The 25,729-nt window shown below is 45.8% G+C and overlaps 1 protein-coding gene across 1 annotated transcript; it reads left to right on the top strand.

The window, feature by feature from the left end:
• Positions 1 to 24,167: 24,167 nt before the first annotated feature.
• LOC120845894 lies at positions 24,168 to 24,896 on the top strand (the record flags this gene model as incomplete). Its single annotated transcript, XM_040217456.1, has 1 exon — positions 24,168 to 24,896. A coding segment is annotated over exon 1 (729 nt), but the record flags the coding sequence as incomplete, so codon positions are not given.
• Positions 24,897 to 25,729: the final 833 nt, after the last annotated feature.

Raw genomic sequence — 25,729 nt, 5'->3', positions numbered from 1 at the left:
AATACTTACGAAAAGAAAATGTAGCCAAAATGTCCACAAACCAAAGCAAATCAGTGCGAGGACCTTAACAAATGAATGACATCACTGCTCTGTATACATCATGAAGAGTAAAAACACGAGTCTTACGCACAGATGCCCTATTATATATCTGTGTTGTACCACTGATAACCACGCCGATGATCACGACACTAGGCTCCTCAGAGCCAGGCCGGTACAGGTAAATTTTAATATCGTGGGCACTTTTATAATGACGGCACACAACGCTGCGAAGTCAGAGTATTTCGAACTTAAAACATTCCTAGTATAACATATTACGCATTCAGGTGTAGTTTCTTGTGCACATCCAGACAACCCTAATAGTTTTAGGTAAAACTAACAAGAGTTAAGAGGAGACCGAACAAGGGGCATACATCACACAGCAGGCATGTCACTGACAGTAGCGAAGTCTCACCTTTGAGAGTCGAGTTGAAACCGGTGCAGCGAGATGCCAGCCGTGCGGGTGTTGCTTTCACACATTTCAATGGAGCAGCGTTTCTTTGCGTATCGCGCTGTGCTCATCGTCGCAAAAGACGTTGAGCCCCTTGGGCGCGGTAGCGTCGAAGATCCAAGCGCACAGCTGCCGAGTTTCAGCGCAGGTAACTGGGCTAATCACGCCCGAGCAAACAACAAAACTCCCGAAACGGTGTTAACTGCCGCTAAAACAATCAAAAGCGAAGAGCACGTGGAGGCCCAAACAAAAGCAAGCAGACGGACGTCAGCAGACTGCCTTTCCGCGCGCAACGAGGTCTACAAAAAACTGCAAATATCGCTATTGCTTGTCGGCCTTTTTGCTAGTGGCGTACAGAGGACGCTAATAAGAAGTATGCAGTATGCATAATATTAGCAAAAACGAAGACAGTTTTGAATTTTGTAGCGCGTTAAATATGATTGATATTATCTAATAATTATATTTAGCTTGTTTAAAAATACAATTGATTATACTTCTAGTCACAAACTAATTAATTTTAATAATGTTTATCCCCACCTCTCCTAGTCGCGCTTCAATCGCATCCTTCACGTGACCCTCCAGGTCGATGTCACTGGCGATTTGTTTTGAACCGCTTTTTGGCCGAAGCTTCGCTACCCATGTACATATACCTTGCGTCTTCTGCGAAAGCCACACCTACATTTTTTTTTTAAATAATAGTAATGATTTAAGTTACCGAAGGATTTCGGGAAAACTGCACAAATACCAGAGGTTATATTTTTTCAAACGTGTTCAAAATAAATTACTTTTGTTCTAATAGAGGTTCTTCTTATGACTGATATTTCCAAAGTCCGAATGGTGCTACCTTAAGTATAGAATTTCTATAGCAGAAGTTAGACATTCTGGAGAAAATGACATTTTCTAGTCCCTTGGAATAAACAGGTAACATTGAAACAAGTTTGTGATTTCCCATGTTGTTTTGTTTTCTTTTCATACAAGACTAACCTGTTGGGAGCTGAATTGGCTTATAACCCGACGTTGAATATATAATTTAAGCATGCCAATACGCATTTCACAGATTTAATCTTTATAGCGTCTCCATCGCCAGCTTGCACTGTTATTCATCTCCCCAAAAACGAACGTCACCTCAGTATTTAGAACTAGGCTCAGAAATAAAGCTTCTTCATTCAAAATCGCTCTATTACTAAAACTTCAGTAACCAAATCATCTAGGTCAACGAAGCGCCTAGGTCAGCAAGCTAAGTCAACGAAGCGGGTATTGACTTCATTGTCAAAGCAGCTCCCAGTCAGTTGTTCGTTGTGGGAACAAATTTGCAGACTTAATTTTTATTTTTTTACTACGGTTCAGCACAGTATTCAGTCTCCACCACGGAACATCTGCTTTATTTGCACACGTCGAGAAAAAATTGCAAAAAATAGTTCGCTTCTACGTTTTTCATTTCCGTCGTTAGTTTGTTGCGATATGCAGGGTGTTTGTGAGAAATCCGAACCCGGATTTTCGCACCCCAAAAATAAACTGGACGTCGTGGAGAGCTCAAACTCCGTCAGAACGTAGCCCCACCCATTTGAGCAAGATGGCAAAGTTTCAGCACCGACCATTATTTTATTTAAAAGTTAGAAGCGATTTTCTGAAAATATCAGTGGAAAAAGGGGGCCTATTTTTGCCCGTTTTTGGTTTCTGGCGCCATAGGGCTCCATGGAATCGTGGCACTTTTCTATTATACACTTCTTAACCGTCCCTGCTAACCCTTCCTCAAAAGGAAGGGTTTGAGGAAGGGTTAGCAGGGACGGTTAAGAAGTGTATAATAGAAAAGTGCCACGATTTGACGTTCACGGAGGGAAGCACTCTTCAGGGCAAGATTCAGTATCTGGACCTCCTACTACACACACAAAAGGGCTTGTGCTGGAGGTTTGGTAAGGAATCGGCAAAACCCTTGTTGGCTGCTGACAGCTGTCACTCGAAGTTAGTCAAGAGGGGTGTAATTGCATCTGTGGTAGATAACGCGTGTAAAAAGTCATGTGCACATCAAGTTGGAGAGGCAATAGGGTTGCAAAAGTTGCGTCTTTTGGAAGCGGGCCATCACCAGGATGTGATTTCTAGCGTTATGCTCAAGGTGTTAAGAAAGTTCAGTTCGGCTCCGGTAGAAAAACCGGTTGTGAAAAATGTGGTCTGTGTGCCTTATTATCATGGAATATCTCACAATTTGAAGTCAGCGGCCAAGAGGTTTGGAATAAATTTAGTTTTCAAGGCACAACATAAATTGGAAAGCTTAACCCCCTTTTCGGGTGGTCGTCAGGGTTGCCTAAAGAAGCACCAAAACCCTGATTTAACTTGTCAAGTAGGAGTTGTATACGACATTCCGTTGCGGTGTGGATTGTCTTATGTAGGTCAAACTGGTCGCTGTTTGAATGATAGGTTGCTGGAACATAAAAGGGCGGTAAAAGACAATGCGCAGAATTCAGAAATAGCTAAACATGTTGTAGACTGCAATCACTGTCAGCCTGAGTGGGGGGATACCCAGGTATTGCATAAAGAGAAAGAAAATGGTAGGAGAGTTGTGCGGGAGACTTTATGTATTTTGGAGCGTGGCAATTGTGTCAGCACACCGTCCTTGGGTTTCGGAAGTGAACTGAAACGCTTTTTATGTCTCTGAATTTTTTTTTTGAGGGGTGCTTGAATGTTAACACCGTGTCTGTTGGATAGGCCTGTTGTCAGCCGTGGCTGGTTGTTTCCGAAAAATCTATCTTTCTTTTTTTTTTGTTGGGGGGGGGGGGGTGTTTTCATCGTTAGCAGGGTTGTTGTTTGAGTGCCTGTTATCATGGATTGGAAAGGAGGTCGTCTGGGTCAGTTTTTGGTTGGTATGAAAGGAAGGGAGGAAGCATGTGTCATTGGTTCAGTTTGAGATGTCGTTGATGGAGTGGAGAGGAGGAGTGTCGACCTCTGGAGAGGAGGGTTGTGGTGTATATATAAGAGCGGAGGTGTTCAAATAAACTAGAAGCTGTGTTTGAGACTTGTTGTTGTTTTGTCCGTTTTTTTTATTTTTCCGTGTCTCCGGTTTACGATGGAAGCTCTTCACCAGCTCGCCTGTGCTTTTACCCTTTCTTCTTTTTTTAGTTCCTTTTTTTTTTCTTTGCGATCGAAGTGGGGGAGAGGAGGACACCAAGTGATTGTGCGCCTCTTCGAGAAGCTCGAGACGGTAAGTGCACTGAAAAGAATTAACAATGACTAGGACCATTTTCATAATGTCACAACACCAGACAACGCTCCGTCTACCCTACCCTTTTTGTGAGTCAGCTTTTTGCGAGCACTTATAAAATGGTAACAGTCTTCCTTTCTTCTTCTTCCTGTTTTACCCCAGTAGGACGCATCTTATCTCAAGGAGATATTTTTACAAATAAAACATAATGGTGGCTGACGTAGACTTGATATTCTGGGCTTGAGGAGAGAGTGAAATTCGTGAGTGGGGCCATAGCGCGGCTTACTTAGTACTCTGCCCTTTCCTGCCCGTGGCATCAGCGGACGTCTATCTGGAGAACACCGGAGTAAACTGCAGTCGGTCCGTGCTCCGTGCGTTCTTGAACGGCACCAAGAAAAGTACACACGGCAAACGTGCGTTTACATTTTCTTGTTTTAACCGACGCTCTAATTAATTGTTGTTATGAGTGTCCTTCTTTTTCTTTTATTACTTATATTTATATACTGGGAACTTTTTTTATTCACCAACGTCTCAAGTGAGGCTCGACCTGTTCAGAACCAAAGGAAGAAGAATATCGAGCCAAACCTTATTTATTATTTATTTATCCCCTTACTGTTACAACTATATTTTGCTGTTGATGACTTCTACAGCTTCGCGATTTAGACGATGGAGAATTTTATTAGATCGGTCCGATCTCCGATAATGATATCCGATACTTCGCCGCCGTCTTTGCGTATGTATCATGTCGTTATCGGGTACCGTTATCGCGGGTATCGGAGGTATCGGAAGGATCTTCTAGATCTCTCGAATAGCATGGCAACGGCTGCAACGACGAAGCTTTGCTCTATATTCGGGGTAAATAGTACTTCCCTTGCTTCGCTGAAAAAGCTCAATGCAGAGCATGAAGCATTCGTGAGGAACAATATGGCGCCCCCATCCAGTGCCTCAGCTCAAATGGTGTTCAACGTAGCAGTCTACATATTGAGTAAGAAACAACGCAAAATGTCTGACGAGACTTTCGAGAGCCAGCTGTTGCTCAAAATACTCAAGGTCATTAAATGGAACAGGTGGCAACAATAACAACTTGAATAACTCTCTTCCCTTTGTTTCTTACTTGAGGACAATAATGTAAAAAGTAACGCCACGAAAGTAACGGATTACTTTTTGGGGTAACGGTCAGTTACTTTCACGGGAGGGTAATTGTAATTGTAATAAATTACAATTTAGCCTCGAGTAATTGTAAATGTAATTCGTTACTATTTTTCAGTAACGTGTACAAGTCTGCCTCCGCCCTCCCTCCACCATTTGGCAGGACGAACAAGCATCACTTTTAGGGCGGGTCATGTCAAAAAGGTTGTAACGGAGCCAAGTTAACCCCTTTAAAATTTATTGAGAGTCGATTAGCCCTTTAAACTTTTGGCAGCATCTGCAGATGACTAATATAAGTGAAATAACTCAGTATTGAATCATACTTAAATTAAATTATGATTATATGGACGTTACCTAGAAACAGTAGTGCTCAAATACCAACTAAATAGCATGATAGCTTTAGTCACTAGATTATTCGTAGGCCATATTTTTTCGCAGCCGATGTTTTGGGAGAAAGGGTCTGCCTCTGTAGAATCCAAGCTGGAACCTTTGAATGGTTCCGTGATTCTCTATAAAGGCCCTGTCCATTTAAATCTCAAGCATTCTGGAATGCGGACTAGCTAAACGCATGAAATCGAGTATCGTTAAAGTTTGTCCCCGCAACCTTTAACCGCCATGGATTAAAAACAAGAAATCTTTAGCAGCAGGGTGTGAATAGAGGTGACAGAAAAAGATGTGAACCAATGAGTGAGATGAAGCGGTTGAACACCGCGAAAACATGTTTCGTTCAAGCACAGCATTTCCACGAAATATTAATTCGAAATTGTTTGAAATAACTACCTTCTTTTGAATTAAAGGTAATCCTCCCGTGAGTGACAAGACGCGAAGATTCCGATAAAGCTCTGTTCAGTATATGAGCCTAATGTGAATCACATATTCAACTGTTGCACCACTTTCCCGTTGATCGTACGCATGGAAACAATCAACACGACGATGAATAATCGCTTTTGCAGCCGCCATCGTATACCTCGAGTGCAAAAACAGCTGAGGCACGGCACCCTGGTCATTGGTGGCACGATACTCTGAAAGGACACAAGGCACCATGCAAAGCGACTCTTGATCCATGGGGCTAAATTTATAAATATATTGTCACGGGTGGTGACCAAAAAACAATAAATAAACAGGAAGAAATAAACGTTTATTGTGGCGAACTTGTGCGAAAAATAAAAGGGTACAAAAGATAATAACAGAGCGTCGCGTAACACCAGAGTCGACCGCTGGGACGAGACTGAATGCATATTGCCACGCGGAGCCCCATGTACACATGTGGGCTTCAGGAATAATCGGCGTAGAAGGTTCGGCGTGTAGAACATTCTGACCTCGAACAAGCCCCCCAACATGGTTCTCGAATTTACCAGATCATTACTTTACAGAGTCAACAAAAATGTGCCTCCGCGGCCAGGAATCGAACCCTGGCTTTCAGCGTGGAAAGCAAGCGCGATAACCGTTAGGCCAGGCGCGCGCTGCCTACTTGGCCAGCTGCGCGCGCGGCAATATGCCGCCTAAATAATGAACCTCCAGATTTTTTTTCTAAAGTTTGGTTACCGAAATTCTTAAAAATTATTTGCATACTTTTATTAAATAACCCGTCTTACAATTAGTACTCCATTCGCCAACTTGCGCCTCTCAACAGAACACAAAAGGCCATTTTAAAGCAGATTTAGTTTTGGATTGTATAAACGTACTTATGAATAGCTGCTTTCGGCAAATTGCTTATTGGATTATTCTGCACTTCACTAAGTATTATTTTTTATTCAAAGTAACCATGAAACAATTCTGAAATGAAATTTTAACCCCGCACGTCGTAGAAGGTGTGAACTGGAAAAAAAAACACAAAATAGGGAGCCAAAAGAAAAAAAAAAGGATCTAGGTACATCTAAGCATTCCTTATGAGTTGTGAATGCGAAAGGCATGCAAGCCGCTCGTTCGCTCCCTTGTTTTTTGTCTGCTGCGTACTTTTCGTCGCCGGTCGGCGCGTGTGCTCCCCTGGTGACCTTGGACGCTCCGCGCTGATGGACACGCAGCGCCATGGGGTGAGCAGTCGTGTAAACTGACGAGCGCAGCGGCCAATGGGAGCCCCGCCGACGCGCTTCAGCCAATGGAACCTAAGGAAACTATCTGCAGTTTTCACGCTTCAGACTGATGACGTCAGCTCGCTCCATGAGAACGTTTATGCTTTCGCGTTAAAGTTTTGCTATAGAACTCTTAAAATACAGAACACTCTTTCATACTTTCTTTCCTTCTAAAGCTCTCTGCTTTATCACTGGGATGCATCCGCTGTTCCACAGGACGTCAGCCAAATCCACGTTGCGTATTGGACCAGAGCCTACCTCACCAGCACCGCGATCATGAAGCATAAATTGGCGACGAATGTTTTCTAAACGTTTTGTTATAGAATTTTATGATCCCCATTTTCTTGGATAATTAGCGATGAGACGGAAATTGCCGAATTAGATAATGCTCGGAGCTATGCATCATCTATCATGTGGTAAACGAAGCAAGAGAAAGATCAGACTGCACCTGCGCATAGCCGCCTGTCTGCTGAGAAACATATGGCGTAGGTTGTGATGATCGGCGTGGTCGATCGGCGTGGTGGAAGCTCATCTTTTCGCGTAGAGCGCTATCCTTGACTGAATTGTCGTCGCGTGTCTTGATGATAACCTAGCACGTCCTAGAAAAGAAAACGCACCTACTCGCGCGGCGATATTGGGGCGGCACCCTCAAAACAGCACAATCACTCGTGCAGTCGTCTTTGTTTACTTCGACTACAGTTTTGATTTCTCAGCATTTGTGTCCTCGAACATCACCCGGATTTCTTATTTTGCACATTCCATGCGTGTGATGAAGTTCAAGATATTATTGGTGAGTACTGTATTTAAAGCGTGTATGAAGGATGCGAAATTTGACGCGTTTTTATCAGCCGAGAAAGTGATTAGTGTTAGCATTCCTTGGACGATCGCAACGTCTATGTGATCGCGAAATCATATTTCTAGGTTGCTTTATCTCTGCTAAGATGACGTTGAGTTTTGCAATCGTAGAGAAGGTGTGTGGCGAGATTTGTACTGTCAGTAAAGTCATGTTTTAAAGTTGTGATCGTCCAAGACGGCGTACTGCATCTTTTCCTTTTCATTTTTCATCCACTCTACCCTGCGAGCCACACCTGACAAAATAAAAATGTAAAAAGCTTGAGCCCATATAAAACTTTGTGCATTGTTTGTTACGCCAGTGAGTGGCAGCGCGTCCCCTTCTTTTTCGAGATACCGCGGATACGGCAGACAGCGGCGGAGCGCTACGTACCGGTGTATGAGACCAGTCTCGTGCTGTCGCTGTAGCGCAACACGTCTAAATTAATTTCGCTCAGCTGCGGTGTGTTCATAGCTATCGCGGTGATGAGACGCGACGATTCAGAAAATATGTCGGCGGCACTGGCGCCATCAGCGCAGTAAAACCCTGTGGTAAACACTTCCGGCACACCGTCATCTCGCCGCTAAGGTTCCCATTTTCCTACTGCCGAGAGTACTTCCGGTGCCGGTGACAGAGCACGCCACGACAGTCAAAATTACGCCGCGGCTTGTTTTACGGTGAGTTGGAGAGGAAGAAAACTCGATCTTTCAATAATTGTTCCTGTAGAAGTTTATAAACCCAAACGAAAAAGGATGCCTGTTCGGCGTTCAGTGAGTATTGAAGGTTTAATATAAAAGTTATTAAACGAATGTACAAAGGTAATTTCATGGTCCATAGGTTCTATTATCTGCCTCAACTAACTATAGTTTCTGACTCCCCAGACTTTACCCTTTCCGGTATGCTCTCTAAGAAAAGAAATTCATAATATTTATTGTGAAATCGGCAAATGAAAATGATTCCAAAACCAGCATTCGAATATACCTGTACTTTTCAGGGCCGTGGCGTTAGAGGCGGGCAGGCTTGCCAGTCGAGCAAGTAGTCTAAAGAATGGAATACACCAATGATGTGTTCCGTGCTGCAGCGCGGGAACTGGATCCAGCTTCCAAAGCATTCATTTGACGCAATGAAACTGCTTGGAATTGGTTGGGAACGAAATCTACATTCCAAAGAGTGAATCCCTGCATTCCACTGACGTCACTTTTTCGTTGTTGCCAGCAGAGACTTTCAGTTTGAAAACGACCAACACTGTAAATCCAATAACTTCGCGAAAAAAATATTCTGGCTTAATATTTGGGATACTACTTTAGCGATGTTTGTTGGTGAGTTTAGCAAAATTTCAAGCAAAATGGAGACAACAAGAAACCTTTGGAGTACCCCTTTAAGTAACTTTAAGAATTGGTAAGTTTATTCTCTTGCACAAAACCAAGACTGAGAATCACGGTGAACGATAAAAAGAACCAAGCCAATGACGATGCAAAGTATGACTGGATATAAAAAATTGGATGTGAGCAGACACAACGAGAAAGTATACATCATGCTAATTGCCCTTTTGAACATTCCATTATTAAGATGGAATCTATTGTTTCAGTGTTTTTTTGTTTGTTTTTTGTGTCTTGATAAAACACTTTCAGAACAGAATTCTACGTTCATTTCGCACAACCAAGCTGCACCTGCGGATTTCCAATGCTGTTTTAACTTCGCCGACAGAACGTGCTTTTTGGCAAATGCTAAAATTTAAAAAAGAAGATATATATACACACACACACACACACACACACATATATATATATATATATATATATATATATATATATATCAGCAATTCAGCATTTCGTTGAGCGACAGCCTATCATAATTTTCAAGAGTTATCTTTCAGAAGCCATCGGCATATATATATATAGAAAGAGAAATGTATATAAGTAGAAGTGTTCTGCTGGGGAACATCTACAACGAAAGTTTATTAGACGTTTCGAGCGATCCCCACTCGAAACGTCGTAATAAACTTTGTTGTAGATGTTTTCCAGCAAAACACCTATTTTTTATTCCTGAACTTAGTATGTATCTTACCATTTTGAATTGCGTATACAATCATTGCCGTGCCAAATATTATCATCTTCGTTTGGCCTTGCATTGCAGAAAGGAGTCACGGCACACCGAAAATGTTTTCCTGAAAATAGCAAAAATCACGTCAATATACCGTCATATATTAACGCTGCCACTTTTGCACTTTGTATCAGGTCTGACAGGTAATGGTTCGTTAAAATGGGGGTTGATACTGTCTATTCATGGTGGAGACTTAACCTACGCGTCCTGAGCATTGGCACCCATCCTATACTCAGTTCTTTAATTCTACGGCGGCACAAGCTTAAAACGGCACAACACGCAAGTTCGACCAAGTTTATGCTATACATGGCTTGCACTAGTAACGTCATACGGGTGGTAATTCCGACGTGTTCATGCGAACAAGAACACTTCGGTGCTACAAACTGGAAACTGCCAGGCTACCGCACTACAAGCTGGTGTGACGTCAGTGCAGGCAATAGCAAGACTGCGTTCGTGTTTCAGCTCCGCTCTCACTTATGATGAAATAGAGTTATGGCAGGCTAGCTCATCATAATTTAGCCGCGAGTATATTCTGCATGTTTATGCCGAGAGATACAATGGTCCATTCAACTTGCAAACGCATAAAAAAGATCGGCCAGGGAATAGCTGAGATGCATCAAGAGGATGCTACAAGCCATCGGAGTCACTCTAACACTGAGAGCATATGACTTTTTGATTAGACATTGTGATTTATGAAGCTCGAGGTCAGATGGGGCAAGATGGGCTGGTAAAGGGTTGCTCGCTAATAGCCGGATGCATCGACCTCGCTCACCTCTCGAAAGCGAAAGGAGAGCGCGTGACGGCGAGGCGTGGCGGGTTGCCTGGGAATGCCGCTGCAGAGACTCATTTTTCGCTAAATAGCCGAAGTGCCAATGAGAAAGTTTCGGACGCAGATACACGTGCTGCACACGCTTGCCTTCCTTGCATAAAACGCATGAAGTAAATAGGAAAATAGGGCGTTGACGAACTCACGTACATAAAGTTGCATTCATTTCGATTTTTGCGTTTTAATACTAAGTGGGACTTACGCCAGCGCGTGCAGCGGATGTGCCTACGTTCAAGGAGTTCTTATCGACGCTTGAGTAATTCGTCAAAAGTCCTGTTCTCGCAGTTTTCCTGCAATTTGATTTTGGCCAAGTTATGTGTCAAGCAAACGGCGTCTGCCGCGAGCCGTTTACTTGACGCAACTTTCCCTGGCTATGAAGCCAAAGCTTTCGGCGCCCGTGCAGTCGCGCAGCTTAAAGATGACAGGCTCGTTCGTCACTTTCAAAATGCCGCAGAAAATTGTCGCAAATTATAAGACATTCCAGAGAGAGGCTGCTGGCCATGGCCATTTGCAGTGCTCTTGAGTATAGCGCGTGCTTTGATCTATTTTTAAAGATATGAACCAGTGCTGAGCTGTGGAGATTGTACGCTGCGCTCTGAACATGTAAGCAATATAAAGATCGCTCATAATGCGCACAAAGCAATCAATGTGTGAAAAGAAGCAATAGTTATAAAAAGCCAGAAGGAAAGCACTGTTAACATTTTGATAAAAAGATGAAGGTGCGTGCTTCCTTTCTTTCTCGTTCCTTTCCAATGTTTACGATGTATTAGCGCTCGTGAGCACGCGCTCACATATTCTGACACCTTTCAATGTTTACAAAATCACAACCCGAAATCCACACTTTCTTGCCAAGCAGATGCTTATTCGTTTATTTGAAAAGTGGAAAAAGTACCGGCCATACACAAGAATACTGAACATTGCATCGGCTAAAAGCCCTTTGTTTCCAAGCTGCTAGGCTGAGAAAATTGCACAGACCAGCGTGCGCATGTTATTATTCAATAATTCGCTAATCATCATTTATTCACGTCTGAAAACCGAATTATCGGTGCAGGATATTAGTACAATGCAATGCCTCGTTTCGTATTCGTTGGAACCAAACTCCGTGCGACGAACAAATGACGAGGTACTCCTCCGTCGCCAGTATATGATGTCGAGGCGTCAGTTGTGTTAGCGACTCCATATGTCATGACATTACGCGCTTGCAACCGTCTTCAACAACCAACGCATAGAGCCATAGTGGACAACCAACATATACAACACAATCAGCAATTCCCATAGAAAAATGGTCTATGGGCGGCTATAGAAAATCCTTTGTATTGCCGGCTATAGGAAATCGGCCCAGTTAGCTATAGCCGCTTCTAAGGCAGTCTATAGGCTTTCCTATGGTCTTCCTTATGGTTGTCCACAGCTTTTTCAATGGAAATTTCGCTATCGAATTTTGTATGGTTTAATCTATGGGTCTTTTTAGAATGTATGCCATAGCCGCCTATAGCTTTCCTTTTGGTTCCTTTGGCCATGTGTAGCTTCTTGTAAGGTCATGTATCGAGGCCTCATATGGCTTACTTTATGAATATTTTTAGACACCGTGCTATAGCTGCCTATGGCTTCTCCTATGGTTTCTTTGGCCGCCTATTGCTTTTTGTATGGTCCACTATAGCTCACTCTATAGCTCTTCCTATGGTTCTCTATACCCATCGTGCTACAGCTGCCTATACCCTTTCCTATGGTACCTTTAGCCGCCTATAGCACCTTGTATGGTCTGGTATAGAGATCTTTATGGCTTACATTATGAATATTTTTAGCCACCATGCTATAGCAGCCTATGGCTTTTCCTATGGTTTCTTTAGCCGCCTATTGCTTTCTGCATGGTCCGTTATAGCTCATTCTATAGCTCTTCCTATGGTTCTCTATACCCATCGTGCTACAGCTGCCTATAGCCTTTCCTATGGTACCTTTAGCCGCCTATAGCACCTTGTATGGTCTGGTATAGAGATCTTTATGGCTTACATTATGAATATTTTTAGCCACCATGCTATAGCAGCCTATGGCTTTTCCTATGGTTTCTTTAGCCGCCTATTGCTTTCTGTATGGTCCGTTATAGCTCATTCTATAGCTCTTCCTATGGTTCTCTATACCCATCGTGCTACAGCTGCCTATATCCTTTCCTATGGTACCTTTAGCCGCCTATAGCACCTTGTATGATCTGGTATAGAGATCTTTATGGCTTACATTATGAATATTTTTAGCCACCATGCTATAGCAGCCTATGGCTTTTCCTATGGTTTCTTTAGCCGCCTATTGCTTTTTGTATGGTCCGTTATAGCTCATTCTAAAGTTAGTCCTATGGTTCTCTATGCCCATCGTGCTACAGCTGCCTATAGAATTTCCTTTGGTTCCATCTTGTATGGTGTGCTATAGAAATCTCTATGCCTTACTCGATGGATCTTTCTAGACATTGTGCTATAGCTGCCTATAGCTGTTCCTCTCGTTTCTTTAACCGCCTATTGCTCTTTGTATGGTCTATGTATCTTGGCTCCGCCGTTTTTTGGCTTTCGGCGGGTTCCTGAAAACTTTGATTTTTTGATTCATTGGATTAAGTACGGTTCATTCATCTGCACATATTCGTTTATATATATATATATATATATATATATATATATATATATATATTGTTGTGGAAGACGAAGACTCACACCGTAAAGAGTGTTGTGCAAGACGAAGAATATCACACCGTAAAGAGTGTTGTGCAAAACGAAGACTTGCAAATACAGGAAGGAAGAAGAAGATTAGTGTGTGCCAGTGAGAGAATGGGCGCCATTAAAGGCTGACGGCGAACCTGACAGAACAAAGCCTTAGAATTGCCTTCTGCCATAACAATTGGTGTCAGAATTGGGATCATGGAAACCCGAAGCACCGCCCAGGGGAATCAGCACCAGGTCTTGGAAGCCATCAACGCTTTGAAGGAGTCACTAGACACTCTCCACGAAGAACACACTCGCCATCGGGAAGAGCATCGGGAAGCCTTCGCCGAATTGCGACGAGAGGTGGCCGCTCGACTCCAAACTCATAGTGAACGTGAAGCTTCACCGCTGCTTTCGGGATCTCAAGGCGTAATGCCAGCATTGCCATCGTCTGGTGAGGCCGCCGGAGCTATGCCTGATGACAGCAGCGGTTCCCGGACCTCACCCATCGACCATGTCGGGGACCACGCAGTCGTAACAGATCCGCTGTCGTCGCAGCCAAGGACTTCCTCTGAGGGAGGAAGCCAGCAGCAAGAACTACAGGGCACAATCGCCCCAAAGATGATCGTCAAACTTGACACATACGATGGACGCAACTCATGGGGTACCTTCCGGACGCACTTCGACCTAGTGGCAGACATAAATGGATGGACAAATAATTCACGAGGAGCTTTTTTGGCGTCAGCACTTCGAGGGGCAGCACTGGAAGTACTGCAAAATCTACCCGCAACTATACAGAGAGACTACAACTCTCTCGTGAATGCTCTGGAGCGACGCTTCGGTGACAAGCATCTGGGGCGACTATACCACGCTACGCTCCGTACACGTGTACAACAAAAGAATGAGTCCCTGGCAGAACTCGCGGCAGACATCGAAAGACTGGCACGCCATGCCTATGAAGGTTGTGCAGCCTCAACACTTGATTTGGTTGCAGCTGGGCACTTCGTGGATGCTATTTCTGACTCGGAGGTACAACAGTTCGTGCGACTTTCGTCACCTTGTTGCATGCGCGATGCTGTTGCGCGAGCCATGGAGGTGGAAGCGGCCAGGGGAGCTGTCAAAGCTACCCGTCGGGTATCTGCCGCCGTTAAATTCCCACCCGCCCCGCCATCTCGTCAGCCTGCTCTGCGGCATGAGTGCAAAACATCGGTGGCACCTGCACGTCGTAGATCCCCACCCACGTGCTGGAGCTGTGGCAGACAAGGTCACCTACAGCGCTATTGTAACTGGCATGGTACGGAGACACGTCTGCAAGGAATCGAGGACTCTATGACTGAAAACTAGTGTCAGCCGAGCTTACCGGCCAAAACTCGGCTGAACATAAAACTAAGGAGCCGGTAACTGCATTCCAGGTGCATAAATTGCGAGCCGACGAAGACTTACTTTTCGTAGATTGGCAACTCGAGGGTATTGCGTGCAGTATGCTTGTGGACACTGGGGCAAACGTCACTCTAGTGACACCTGATATATTCAACCGAATAAAGGGATCTCTAGAATCGTACAGACATCTCGCTGAATGCTCCCTCCGTACAGCTACAGGCGATATAGCACCAGTCACGGCGTCATCACAGCTCATGTTCCGTTTTGGCAGTCAAGAATTTTCACACGTGACTTATGTCGCTGATATATTTGAAGAATGTATCCTGGGCCTCGACTTTCTGAAGGAACACGGTTGCTCGATAGATCTAAAGAATCAGACACTAAATCTGAGCGAGGAAAGCATCATCCTGTGCAGCAGACGAGCGCTCTTGAAAAATGAGGGTGGATTCCTCATCTGTTCGAAGTCAACTGTTGTTTCCCCGCAGTGTGAAACCATCGTTTGGACAACTGATGGCAATTGCTGTTCTGAAGGTATCGCGGTCGCTGAAGGAGATGAGGCTTGTGACAACATACCAGGTGTCATTGTCGGAAAAACACTTGTGAATTTCAGCAATGAGCGCGTCCCTATCCGTATTGCCAACCTAACGGATAAAGCGATAAACATCAAGAAAGGTTGTCGAATGGCGACTTGGTCCCACGCTGCGAGCCTTAGAAGCCTGAGAAGAGAAAGTACCAACGTGAAGCAAGATGGGCTGCAGATGTCTTTGCTGGAACTAGCAGACCGCTCCAAGCAGCACCTCAGCCAACCGCAACAAGAGTCCCTTTTGAACTTAATCAACGTCTACAGAGATGTCTTCACTTGCTCCCCATCAAAGATCGGGCGCACGAGTGCTGCTCACCACCACATAGATACTGGTGACGCTATTCCGATCAAGCAGGCACCTCGGAGAATCCCGCTCGCTAAGAGGAATGTGGTCACTGAAATGATCCAGGATATGCGAAAACAGGACATCATTGAGCCCTCATCTAGTCCATGGGTCTCACCTGTAGTATTGGTAAAGAAGAAAGATGGGAGCACGAGGTTTTGTGTGGATTATCGTAGACTCAACAACGTCACGAAAAAGGACTCCTACCCTCTTCCTAGGATCGACGACAGATTTGATGCAATGGCCGGTGCCTCCTGGTTTTCTACGCTTGATCTCAAGAGCGGCTATTGGCAAGTTGAGGTAAAACCCTCAGACCGTGAGAAGACAGCGTTTACCACAGGCGATGGTTTGTGGCAATTCAAGGTAATGCCCTTTGGCCTTTGCAACGCGCCAGCGACTTTCGAGCGCCTCATGGACAAGGTTCTTCAAGGCTTGCCCCTCAATGTGTGTCTCGTATACCTTGATGACATATTGGTGCACGGAAAGACTTTTGAAGCTGCTCTTCATCATCTGTCAGACGTCTTTGAGCGCCTAAGACAAGCGAACCTAAAATTGAATCCCAAAAAATGCTCGCTATTCCAGAAAAGAGTTCGATACTTAGGCCACATTGTCTCTGAGAATGGGATGGAGACAGACTCCGACACGACGGACTGTATTCGAAACTGGCGCCAACCACACAGTCATCGTGAACTCAAGAGTTTCTTAGGCCTATGTACCTACTACCGACGTTTTGTCAAGAACTTTGCTACCGTGGCCAAACCACTCTATACGTTGACAGAACAGAACACGAAATTTCACTGGAACATGCAAGCTGAGGAGGCTTTTCTTCAACTAAAGAATACCCTTACTTCACCTCCTATCCTCGGATTTCCCCATCCGAATCGTCAGTTCGTCCTGGACACGGATGCAAGTAACGTTGGTGTGGGTGCAGTCTTGTCACAGTTAGAGGATGGAACTGAACGGGTAATTGCGTACTACAGTCAGGTATTAAAGAAAGCAGAACTAAACTACTGCGTCACAAGAAAGCAACTGTTGGCCGTAGTTAAAGCTGTAGGACATTTTCACCATTATCTCTACGGCAAGCGCTTCCTCTTAAGGACCGATCACGCGTCCCTCACCTGGCTTTTGAATTTTAAGAACCCTGAAGGACAAGTTGCAAGGTGGTTGGAGCGTTTACAACAGTACCAATTTAATATCCAACACCAAGCTGGTAGGAAACACAAGAACGCCGATGCACTCTCGCGAAGGCCTTGCTCACGAAAAAATTGCTACCCGTGCCTTGATGCTGACGAGCACTCCGACCTCAACAGCACGAACCCACCGTCTCAGTCAACGGTCACGCGACAGGCGGTGATCACGCGTCCATCAACCGATGATGACCCCACTGACTGGAGTGACGAAACCTTGCGTACGCTTCAAAGAAAGGACGACAATATTCGGCTTCTTATACAGTGGAAGCAAGAAGGCGAAAGGCCGGATTGGTACCGGGCTGCACCGCACAACCATGTTGTCAAAGCCTACTGGGCTCAATTGGATTCTCTCCTCATACAAAACGGCCTCCTGTTTCGCTGCTGGGAAAACAACGATGGAGTTAACTTTTCTCTTCAACTTGTCCTGCCTCAAGTGCGAGTCAAAACTGTGCTGCAGGAACTCCATGACAGTCCTACGGGCGGACATTTTGGGGTACACAAAACTCTACAGAGAGTGCGTGACAGATTCTACTGGGTTGGCGCCAGCCGTGACGTGCGCGAATGGTGCAGAGGCTGTGACCACTGCACATCGCGCAAAGGACCTCCCTCTCGTTGCCGAGGACAGATGAGAACATACAACGTTGGCGTGCCGTTTGAGCGAATAGCCATTGACGTCGTAGTGCCACTACCAGAAACAAGAGAAGGAAATCGGTATCTAATAGTAATTGCAGACTACTTCACAAAGTGGCCAGAAGCTTTTCCTGTTCGTAAGTACGACGCAGCAACCATCACTCGAATCTTGCTTACAGACATCGTATCGAGGTACGGAGTGCCCCTAGAAATCCATTCTGATCAGGGACGCACCTTTGAGTCGCAGACCTTCAAGAATTTGTGCACAGCACTTGGCATAAAGAAAGCTAGAACAACACCATTACATCCACAGTCGAACGGTATGGTGGAGAGGCTCAACCGGACCCTTAAGCAATATCTATCTCTCTTCGTCAACGAGCACCAGGACAACTGGGACGAACTGGTTCCCCTCTTTTTACTTGCCCACCGTTCAGCTGTCCACGCAGCAACAGAGTACACACCATCAATGTTGCTCATGGGGAGAGAGCTAAGAATACCTGCGGACATTATGTTCGGTACTCCGGCGCCACCACCACGGGAGGCAACACGTTAAAATGTTCACTTAGATCACGCTCTCCATTTACGCAAGAAATTGGAATCTGTCCATGACTTCGCACGGAGGCATTTACAACTAAGCAGCAGCCATGCAGAGACTCGCTACAATCGAAGCGCATCCAGCCACCAACTGGAACCTGGAGATTTGGTGTGGCTATACAGACCAACTAGAACCAAAGGTCGTAGTCCAAAACTACAACGAAACTGGGATGGCCCCCACGAGATCATCAAGAAACTGAACGATGTTGTCTACCGGATCCGCCATGTTAACAACCATAGACCTCAGACAGTCCATTTTGATCGTCTCGCACCATACCACACTAAGTGAACACTTATGCCGGCCTCGGGACGAGAGCCTCTACAGGGAGGGGTGCAGTGTTGTGGAAGACGAAGACTCACACCGTAAAAAGTGTTGTGCAAGACGAAGAATATCACACCGTAAAGAGTGTTGTGCAAGATGAAGACTTGCAAATACAGGAAGGAAGAAGAAGATTAGTGTGTGCCAGTGAGAGAATGGACGCCATTAAAGGCTGACGGCGAACCTGACAGAACAAAGCCTTCGAATTGCCTTCTGCCATAACAATATATATATATATATATATATATATATATATAGTTTTTTTAATGAGTTGCCAAGAAGTGGCGTGACCGGGTGGGCTGAGTTGGTGAGCACGCGCTTCAGGAATACAGGCGCGACGAAATGTCCCTGCAGCGTGCAATTCGCGTAACGAGTGTCGACTAAACGTGTGTCTACAAAACGAGTATCCACGAAAAGGTGTCCATGAAATGTATCTTCACAAAACGCAGAAAGAATAAGAAAGTCAGTATTCTAACTGCAATTTTCACATGATTTCAGACAGCTGATGGCAGGCGATTGAGGTAGAATTACGGGGAAATTATTCTCCCTGCTGTAAGACGATAAGCACTGCCAGGAGATAGACACTACAGAACGGTCAATTGTCGCCGAGTAGGTTGCAGCGCACTTACGTTAAAAATACCAAACTTGAAAGATGTAATCCGAAATATACGTCGACACGGGCGCTGCAGACCAACCACTCAAACACACAACCGAAAAGTAAGGGATCCGTGGAGATTCACCACGATGTAGCACAAGCTGTCATTTGCCGAACCGAACACTGAACGCATCACAAGAATGTCTTGGGCTTCTTTGAAGAAATCGCTTGTTGCCGACATACGGGTAGGACTTTTCGATCGAGATACCATTTACCATAGAAGCGAAATCCACAGCAGTTCCGCGGGCCGCACGACACGCGAAACTAGGACCGCAAGCAGCCGGGATTGGCGACGGCTAATGCGTCATCCGTCAAACCACGTGATCACGCTCCTTCCGTTATATGCGCAAAGAGAGCGGAGTGAAGCGATGAAAAGTCTACGGTTGATTGGTCCGCCGAGTGCGCACCTTCTACAATACTTTCAGCTTAGGGAGAGAGAGAACAGGAGTTGAAAAGCAGAGCTCCCTGAAGTCCAGATCAGGGGTGCGATCACAAAGACTAATCTTCAGGGGCATAGCAACAATGAACACAACGAGAGAATGTGTCACTTATATCCTGTTGGCAGTTCGGCCCAAGGTTCATAGTGCAGTGGATGCTATGTGTGGCCGTGGGCTTAAGGCAGCTTCCGTGTTCAGCGTTATCACCAGCTTCGAGACTGTTGTCACGTTACTCTAACCGGAGACACGATTGGCCACAAACACGCGTAGCGTCTACTCTGCTGTCACTACCGAGTGAACAGGACAGCTCCATGAAGGCCGGCTTTTGGACTTCTAAAGCTGCACTTCCCAGGAGTGGCCCAAAACGGGGCAGGTTTGAAGATATCATATTTTACGTCGTGTAACTTATATTATAATTTAAAATTAATTAATGGCGAATACGTTTTTTGCCCAGGATGTCCAAATATATATATATATATATGCTTTTTTTTTTACCAGGCACTTTTGAATTATGTGTACACTGTTAGGTTCGTATTTTTAAACTTCAAATTTGGGAATCTTTGCATCGTTGTGGCATTTCTGATTGCGTGGTTTAAGAAAGTTTTGCCGTAAAACGTTTCTCATCCGTGAGTTCAGTCTATACCACCGTGATCAATTACAACCTCTGCGCACCATGATGACACATGGTGCGGCTGTGTGCTCCAATAAGCTCCAACGACTTTGATGTCAGATAATTTAAAGAAAAATTAGCCACAGCACTTGCTGATTTGTTGAATTCGCAGAACAGAGAGATAATAGGACGCACCTAGGGTAGCGCGTGCCTAATGATATTAATTTTTTTTGGCTGTTATTTGTGTATATTTCGCCGTTCTCGACACGGGCGTTGACGGACATTGCACCGCTACTTACGCCCCTGCCGGAGTAAGCTTTTCTGATGTCACAACACTCTATCGCGCTATATACTCGTCGATTTAACGCTCATGAAGTATCCAGAGAACTGTGTCAATTGTTTCGTCAGAGCAACGACGCAGCAATGGCGAAGCGAGAGACAACTGCGCCTCGATCTGGCTATCCACCTTCGCTCTGATAAAATGTGAGCGTGGTACTCTCGAGCAGCGTTAGGTTGCTGATGATGCAAGACGCTGCTTTGTCGTTGAGAATATTTGCCCTGCGAACGCCCGGCGAAAACGTTCCAGTGCTCGGCGTACCCTAGGCAGCAACGCCTCTCAGCGACCGCCCGCGCAGCATCGCAACCTTTCTGGAGCTTGATGGCAGTCTGCGAGCGCCGACGATTGATCGTCGTTACTTGAATAGGAGCATTTTATAGACTCGTGCGGCAAACATGAAACACCGCGAACATGAACTCCCGCGAACATGATTAAGGCGACGGCGAACCCCTGGCGCTCACAGACGGAGGGTTCCGATGCTGTGCGAACAGTTGTTGGAGGACGTTGCGTATAGGGTATACGCCTGGCGTTGGCACGGCTTCGCAGCCATTCGAAGGGCAAAAGATTTGCGAAGACAAAGTAGTGTCTTGCATTTTCAGCAAGCTAACGCTGCTCGAGAGTCCCAAGCTTACATTTCCACAGAGCGAGCGCGACCGGCCAGATCGAGGCGCACTCGGGTCTCGCGTCGCGATTGCTACGTCGTTGCTCTACCTACACTGATGACATGTGCACCGGCATTCAAAACAGCCCTCTCGAGACTTCATTCGAGTCATATAGACCGCTTTATAGCGCGATGGACCGTCGTGACAAGAGTAAAGCGCACCTCTGTAGTGGGGTAAGCAGCGACTTTATGTTCGTTGACGCCGCGTCGAGAACGACGAAATATACACAAAAAAACATCAAATATATTTAACTCATCAGGCAAAAAGAAATACAAACATGGCAGGGACACGGACAATATAGAAGGCGCGCTACGAAATACATATACTTTGAATATGCACTGGAAACGACAGATAATTAGAGCTAAAAACGGAAGATTGAGATGACGTCAACGCCAAAATAAGGCAACGAGCAGGGAAAGCAGCCGGAAAAATGCAATAGTCCTATAGGCAGGTAAGGACGTTTTTGTGATCGCGGGCGTATAGCCGCGGCGACGTACGCTCAGTTAACCTGGCTAAAGAAAATTCTGGCCCCGATCGAGCGCATGAATGACTCTCTTCCACTTTCTTACATGTGCAGTAAAAAAAGGGTCACGGGCTTATAGCTTAAGGAATATATCCTATTCACACGGTCAACATAAATATATATTAGCATAGGCCCCTTTGCTATCGGCGAATCAGCCCGTCCTCTTGGGTCGCGAGCTCACGCCACGGGCGGAATATCGTTAATTGATTGGCCGCAGAGACTAAAGGTCCCTTAGTTAAGGATACCTTTACAGTCGTGTGAATGGGGTACCATTGAGCCGGCTAAAAAAATTGGATGGTCGCGAGTCTATAGCTCGAGAGACATACATCCCTCTATAGCCGGCTAAAGCACATTGAAAGGTCGGAGGCTATAGCTTTGATGACATAGAACACTATTGAGTCGGCTAAAGACAATGCAATAGTCGCGATTTTATAGATTTAAGGACATACACCACTCTATAGTCGGCTAAAGCACACTGTAAGGTCGGAGGCCTATAACTTTTGTGACATAAAGCACCATAGACACGACTAAAGAAAATTCAATGGTCGCGAGTCTATAGATATAGGCACATACACCACTCTATAGCCGGCTAAATTACAATGAAAGGTCGTAAGCCTATAGCTTTGGTGACATAAAACTCTATAGAGTCGGCTAAATAAAATGCAATGGTCGCGAGTCTATAAATTTAGGGACGTACACCACTCTATAGCCGGCAAAAGCACATTCAATAGTCGCGAATCTATAGCATAAAGGACATACATAATACTATAACTCGCAAAATAATATTGAATAGTCGTAAGTCTATAGCCGCATAGCCATAAACTATTCTATAGCCAGGTATAGAAATCGGAATGGTCGATATTCTATAGCTATGAAGACATGCATTTTTCTATATGTGGCTATAGCGTGTTTCATGGTTTCTTATTGCTGACCATAAAGGGCCATAGAAGGTGATACGTCACCATAGAATTTTCCATTGACGTCTATAGACCATTTTTGTGTGGGTTGTGGTGTTCACCAAATAACATTTCAAAAGGCTTGAACGTGTTTCTAAATTCGGAGCATGATGCAAAAACACATTTAGTTGATATCTTTCGCCGCTCTCGCCGAGGAGGAGACGTAAACAGCTTGTGTTCGGAACTTCGGATCCAGCTTCGAACAAAGAGTGGTTCGTTTCGCGCCGACGCAGTGCCCGCTCCGACCTATACTCCAAGAGTAAAGGAAAAGGCACAAGAGGCCCACATTTAAGAACGCTGAACGGCGCAGAAATGCCGCGAAGGTGATCAGAGCTCTTAGGAAGAAACTATCGACGCTGATATAATGAGTAAGAAATGTTTGCATAATAAGAAAGAAGCAAATATTTGGACCTAGGAAGCCTGTTTTTCAGGATGTCAAACTACTCGATCGGAGTCGATCGGATGTGGTTTCTGGGCTGGGTTCGGAAAACAAGCTGCGAAGTGAAGTGGAGAGGGAAAGCGTCTGTCTTATGCACCTTTCTGTCTGCTTCCCTTCTCTCCTAGCGAGAATGCAGCGCATGCGCATTACCGACCAATCTCCGCACGGGTAGTCCGCTATTAAATTGCAAACGCTCGCCATGGTCGCAGATTGACCTCCTCTTCAGTCTAGGCTCTCTAGATGGGCCTCTTGATTCGGAAAGCATCTAATAGCCCTCAAAAGAATCTCTAGGCGCGCCGAAAATCATCCTGACGCTCCCTTAGATCGAGCGGCTACCACAAAATATATTCGTTGTATCCTGCTTCGGAGTTAGTCGGTAATCAGAGCCAGCAGCATGTTACTGGCTTATGTCCGAAAACAATATATCTAGCTCGCCTAAATCGGCGGGGAAGAGCCCGTGACTCGACCCAGGCTCCGACCAACACATTGAAGCAACACTTCGAAACGGCCTCTACATAGTCCTACATCACATCGAACCTTTGGAGCTCTGATGCTCCCAACACAAATCCGTTCTCCTCACCTTTACGCCGCCTCGTCACAAACCCCTCCAAAACCCCCCCATCCAACTTTTTATACACTCTGACCCAATACCACACACACAACAAGTTCGACTTTTAGGCCTCACCCTCACACACAACAGATCGCCCGCACCCACCCTCCAATACGTAAAGAAATATGTTACCCAAACCTCACACCTCATTAGAAGGATCGCCACTAAACACCACGGCATCAAGGAACAGGACCGCCTCCGACTCGTACACAGTTTTCTACTCAACCGTATCCTATACCAGCTACCCTACCTTAACCTTACACCCACCCAACTTGACACCCTTGATGCGCTCCTCAGGAAGACACATATACATGCTCTCCTACTCCCCCCTCACGCCTCAACGCACCGCCTGCTCGACCTCGGCATACACAACACAATACGCGAACACCTAGACGCCCACCACATGTCCCAACTCACCCGCCTCGCATCCTCACCCACAGGGCACTACATTCTTAACACTATAAACATACTCCCCCCCACCATCCCAATCCCCACACTCCCCATTCCACCGCACATACGTAACCGCATTCGAGTCCACCCAATCCCTCGCCACATGCACTCAACTTTCCATAAAGCCCGGCGACTAGCACGAGCCAACATCCATGCCAAACTATACCCACCATCACCATGCACACTATACACTGATGCCACACCCTACCCTCACAAACCTGCACACCGTGTAACTGTTCTCGGCCAACATCCACCACCAAACGTCACGGCGGCCACCATCCTCACTACAAACACAACCACGGCGGAGGAAGCGGCTATTGCCCTTGCGCTCGCCCAGAGCCCCACCCCCCAATTCGTCCTATCTGATTCTCAGCAGGCCATCCGCAATTTTATTCGCGGCAATATCTCCCCCATGGCCTTCCAAATTCTCACCAACAACCCTCCATCCGACACCGTGACCCTGCTGTGGACACCAGCCCACTCAGGCGTAGGCGCTAATCAGATGGTGCACGATCGTGCTCGCGAACTTATCGACCGAGCCGCCGTTTCAACTGCGCCTACACACGATGCCCCTGCAGGCAAGCCTACCTCCCTCCTGCAGTACAGGGATATTACCCTACACTACCGCCTCCTCCGCCGCCAATACCCACCTCCGCACCCCCACCTCTCCCAAGAGGCAGCACACATGCTGCGCCTCTTACAAACACACACTTTCCCCCACCGAACACAACTAATACACACTCACCCACACCTCTTTACCACCCCCGCCTGTCCTGCCTGCGGGGCATTCGACACTCATTACCATTCCCTTTGCGAATGCCCCGCAGACCCGTCCCCCCCTCTTCCCTCCCCTCACCTCTGGGAGCAGATGTTGCGCGACCCGGAGTAGTCAGCCGAAGTCCTGACCACCTCCCGGGCCCTGGCGATCGCGGCGGCCCTCTGGGCCTCCACCACCCCCAATACCTGATCCCGGAAGAATAATAAAGTTTCCTCCTCCTCCTCCTCGACCCAACCCTGAGCGCACAACCTGTATACATAGGAGGTAGCAACTCGTTTGTTCCGAAAAAACTCTGTGCCACACTCTTAAAAAAATCCCGTACGTCTACGTTTCCGCAAAACACTCGGAGAGTCAATCACCGCAATTTACGGAGACAGCTCAGCCAATCACGATGCCGAAACACATGTTTAGATAAAAAAAACGCAGTTTGAGTTGTGACATTAAGCAATGCAAAACGTCACGCTTGAATTGCTTAATGTCACAACTCAGACTGGGTTTTTTGGTCTAAACATATGTTTCGGCATCGTCATTGGCTGAGCTGCCTCCGTAAGTTGCGGTGATTGGCTCTCCGAGTGTTGTGCGGTAAAGTTGACCTACGGGTTTTTTTAGAGTGCATCTATGACGAGAAAGCTATACATAAATCGCGGTTGAATCCCGCACATAAAGGAATAGTAATATCAGTACCACCAGGCATACCACAGTTCTTGGACCACACGGATAGATGCCGCCATATAGTGGTTCAACTAATGGCTTGTTCGAGATGGCCTTCTTGGGACCGGAGCCTTGGAAAAGCACATACACCCCCCAATGTTTTTTTACTGTTTTTTTTTGCCAAGCGATTTATTTAAGTGTCAGAAATCTATAGCCAATCAATATTTTGCTAGAGC

This window comes from Ixodes scapularis, unplaced genomic scaffold (assembly GCF_016920785.2).
Source record: "Ixodes scapularis isolate PalLabHiFi unplaced genomic scaffold, ASM1692078v2 ptg000597l_1___fragment_3__unscaffolded, whole genome shotgun sequence".
NCBI lineage: Eukaryota > Metazoa > Arthropoda > Arachnida > Ixodida > Ixodidae > Ixodes > Ixodes scapularis.
Note: the sequence above shows the minus strand (reverse complement) of the source record. Positions and strands in the feature narration are given on the sequence as shown.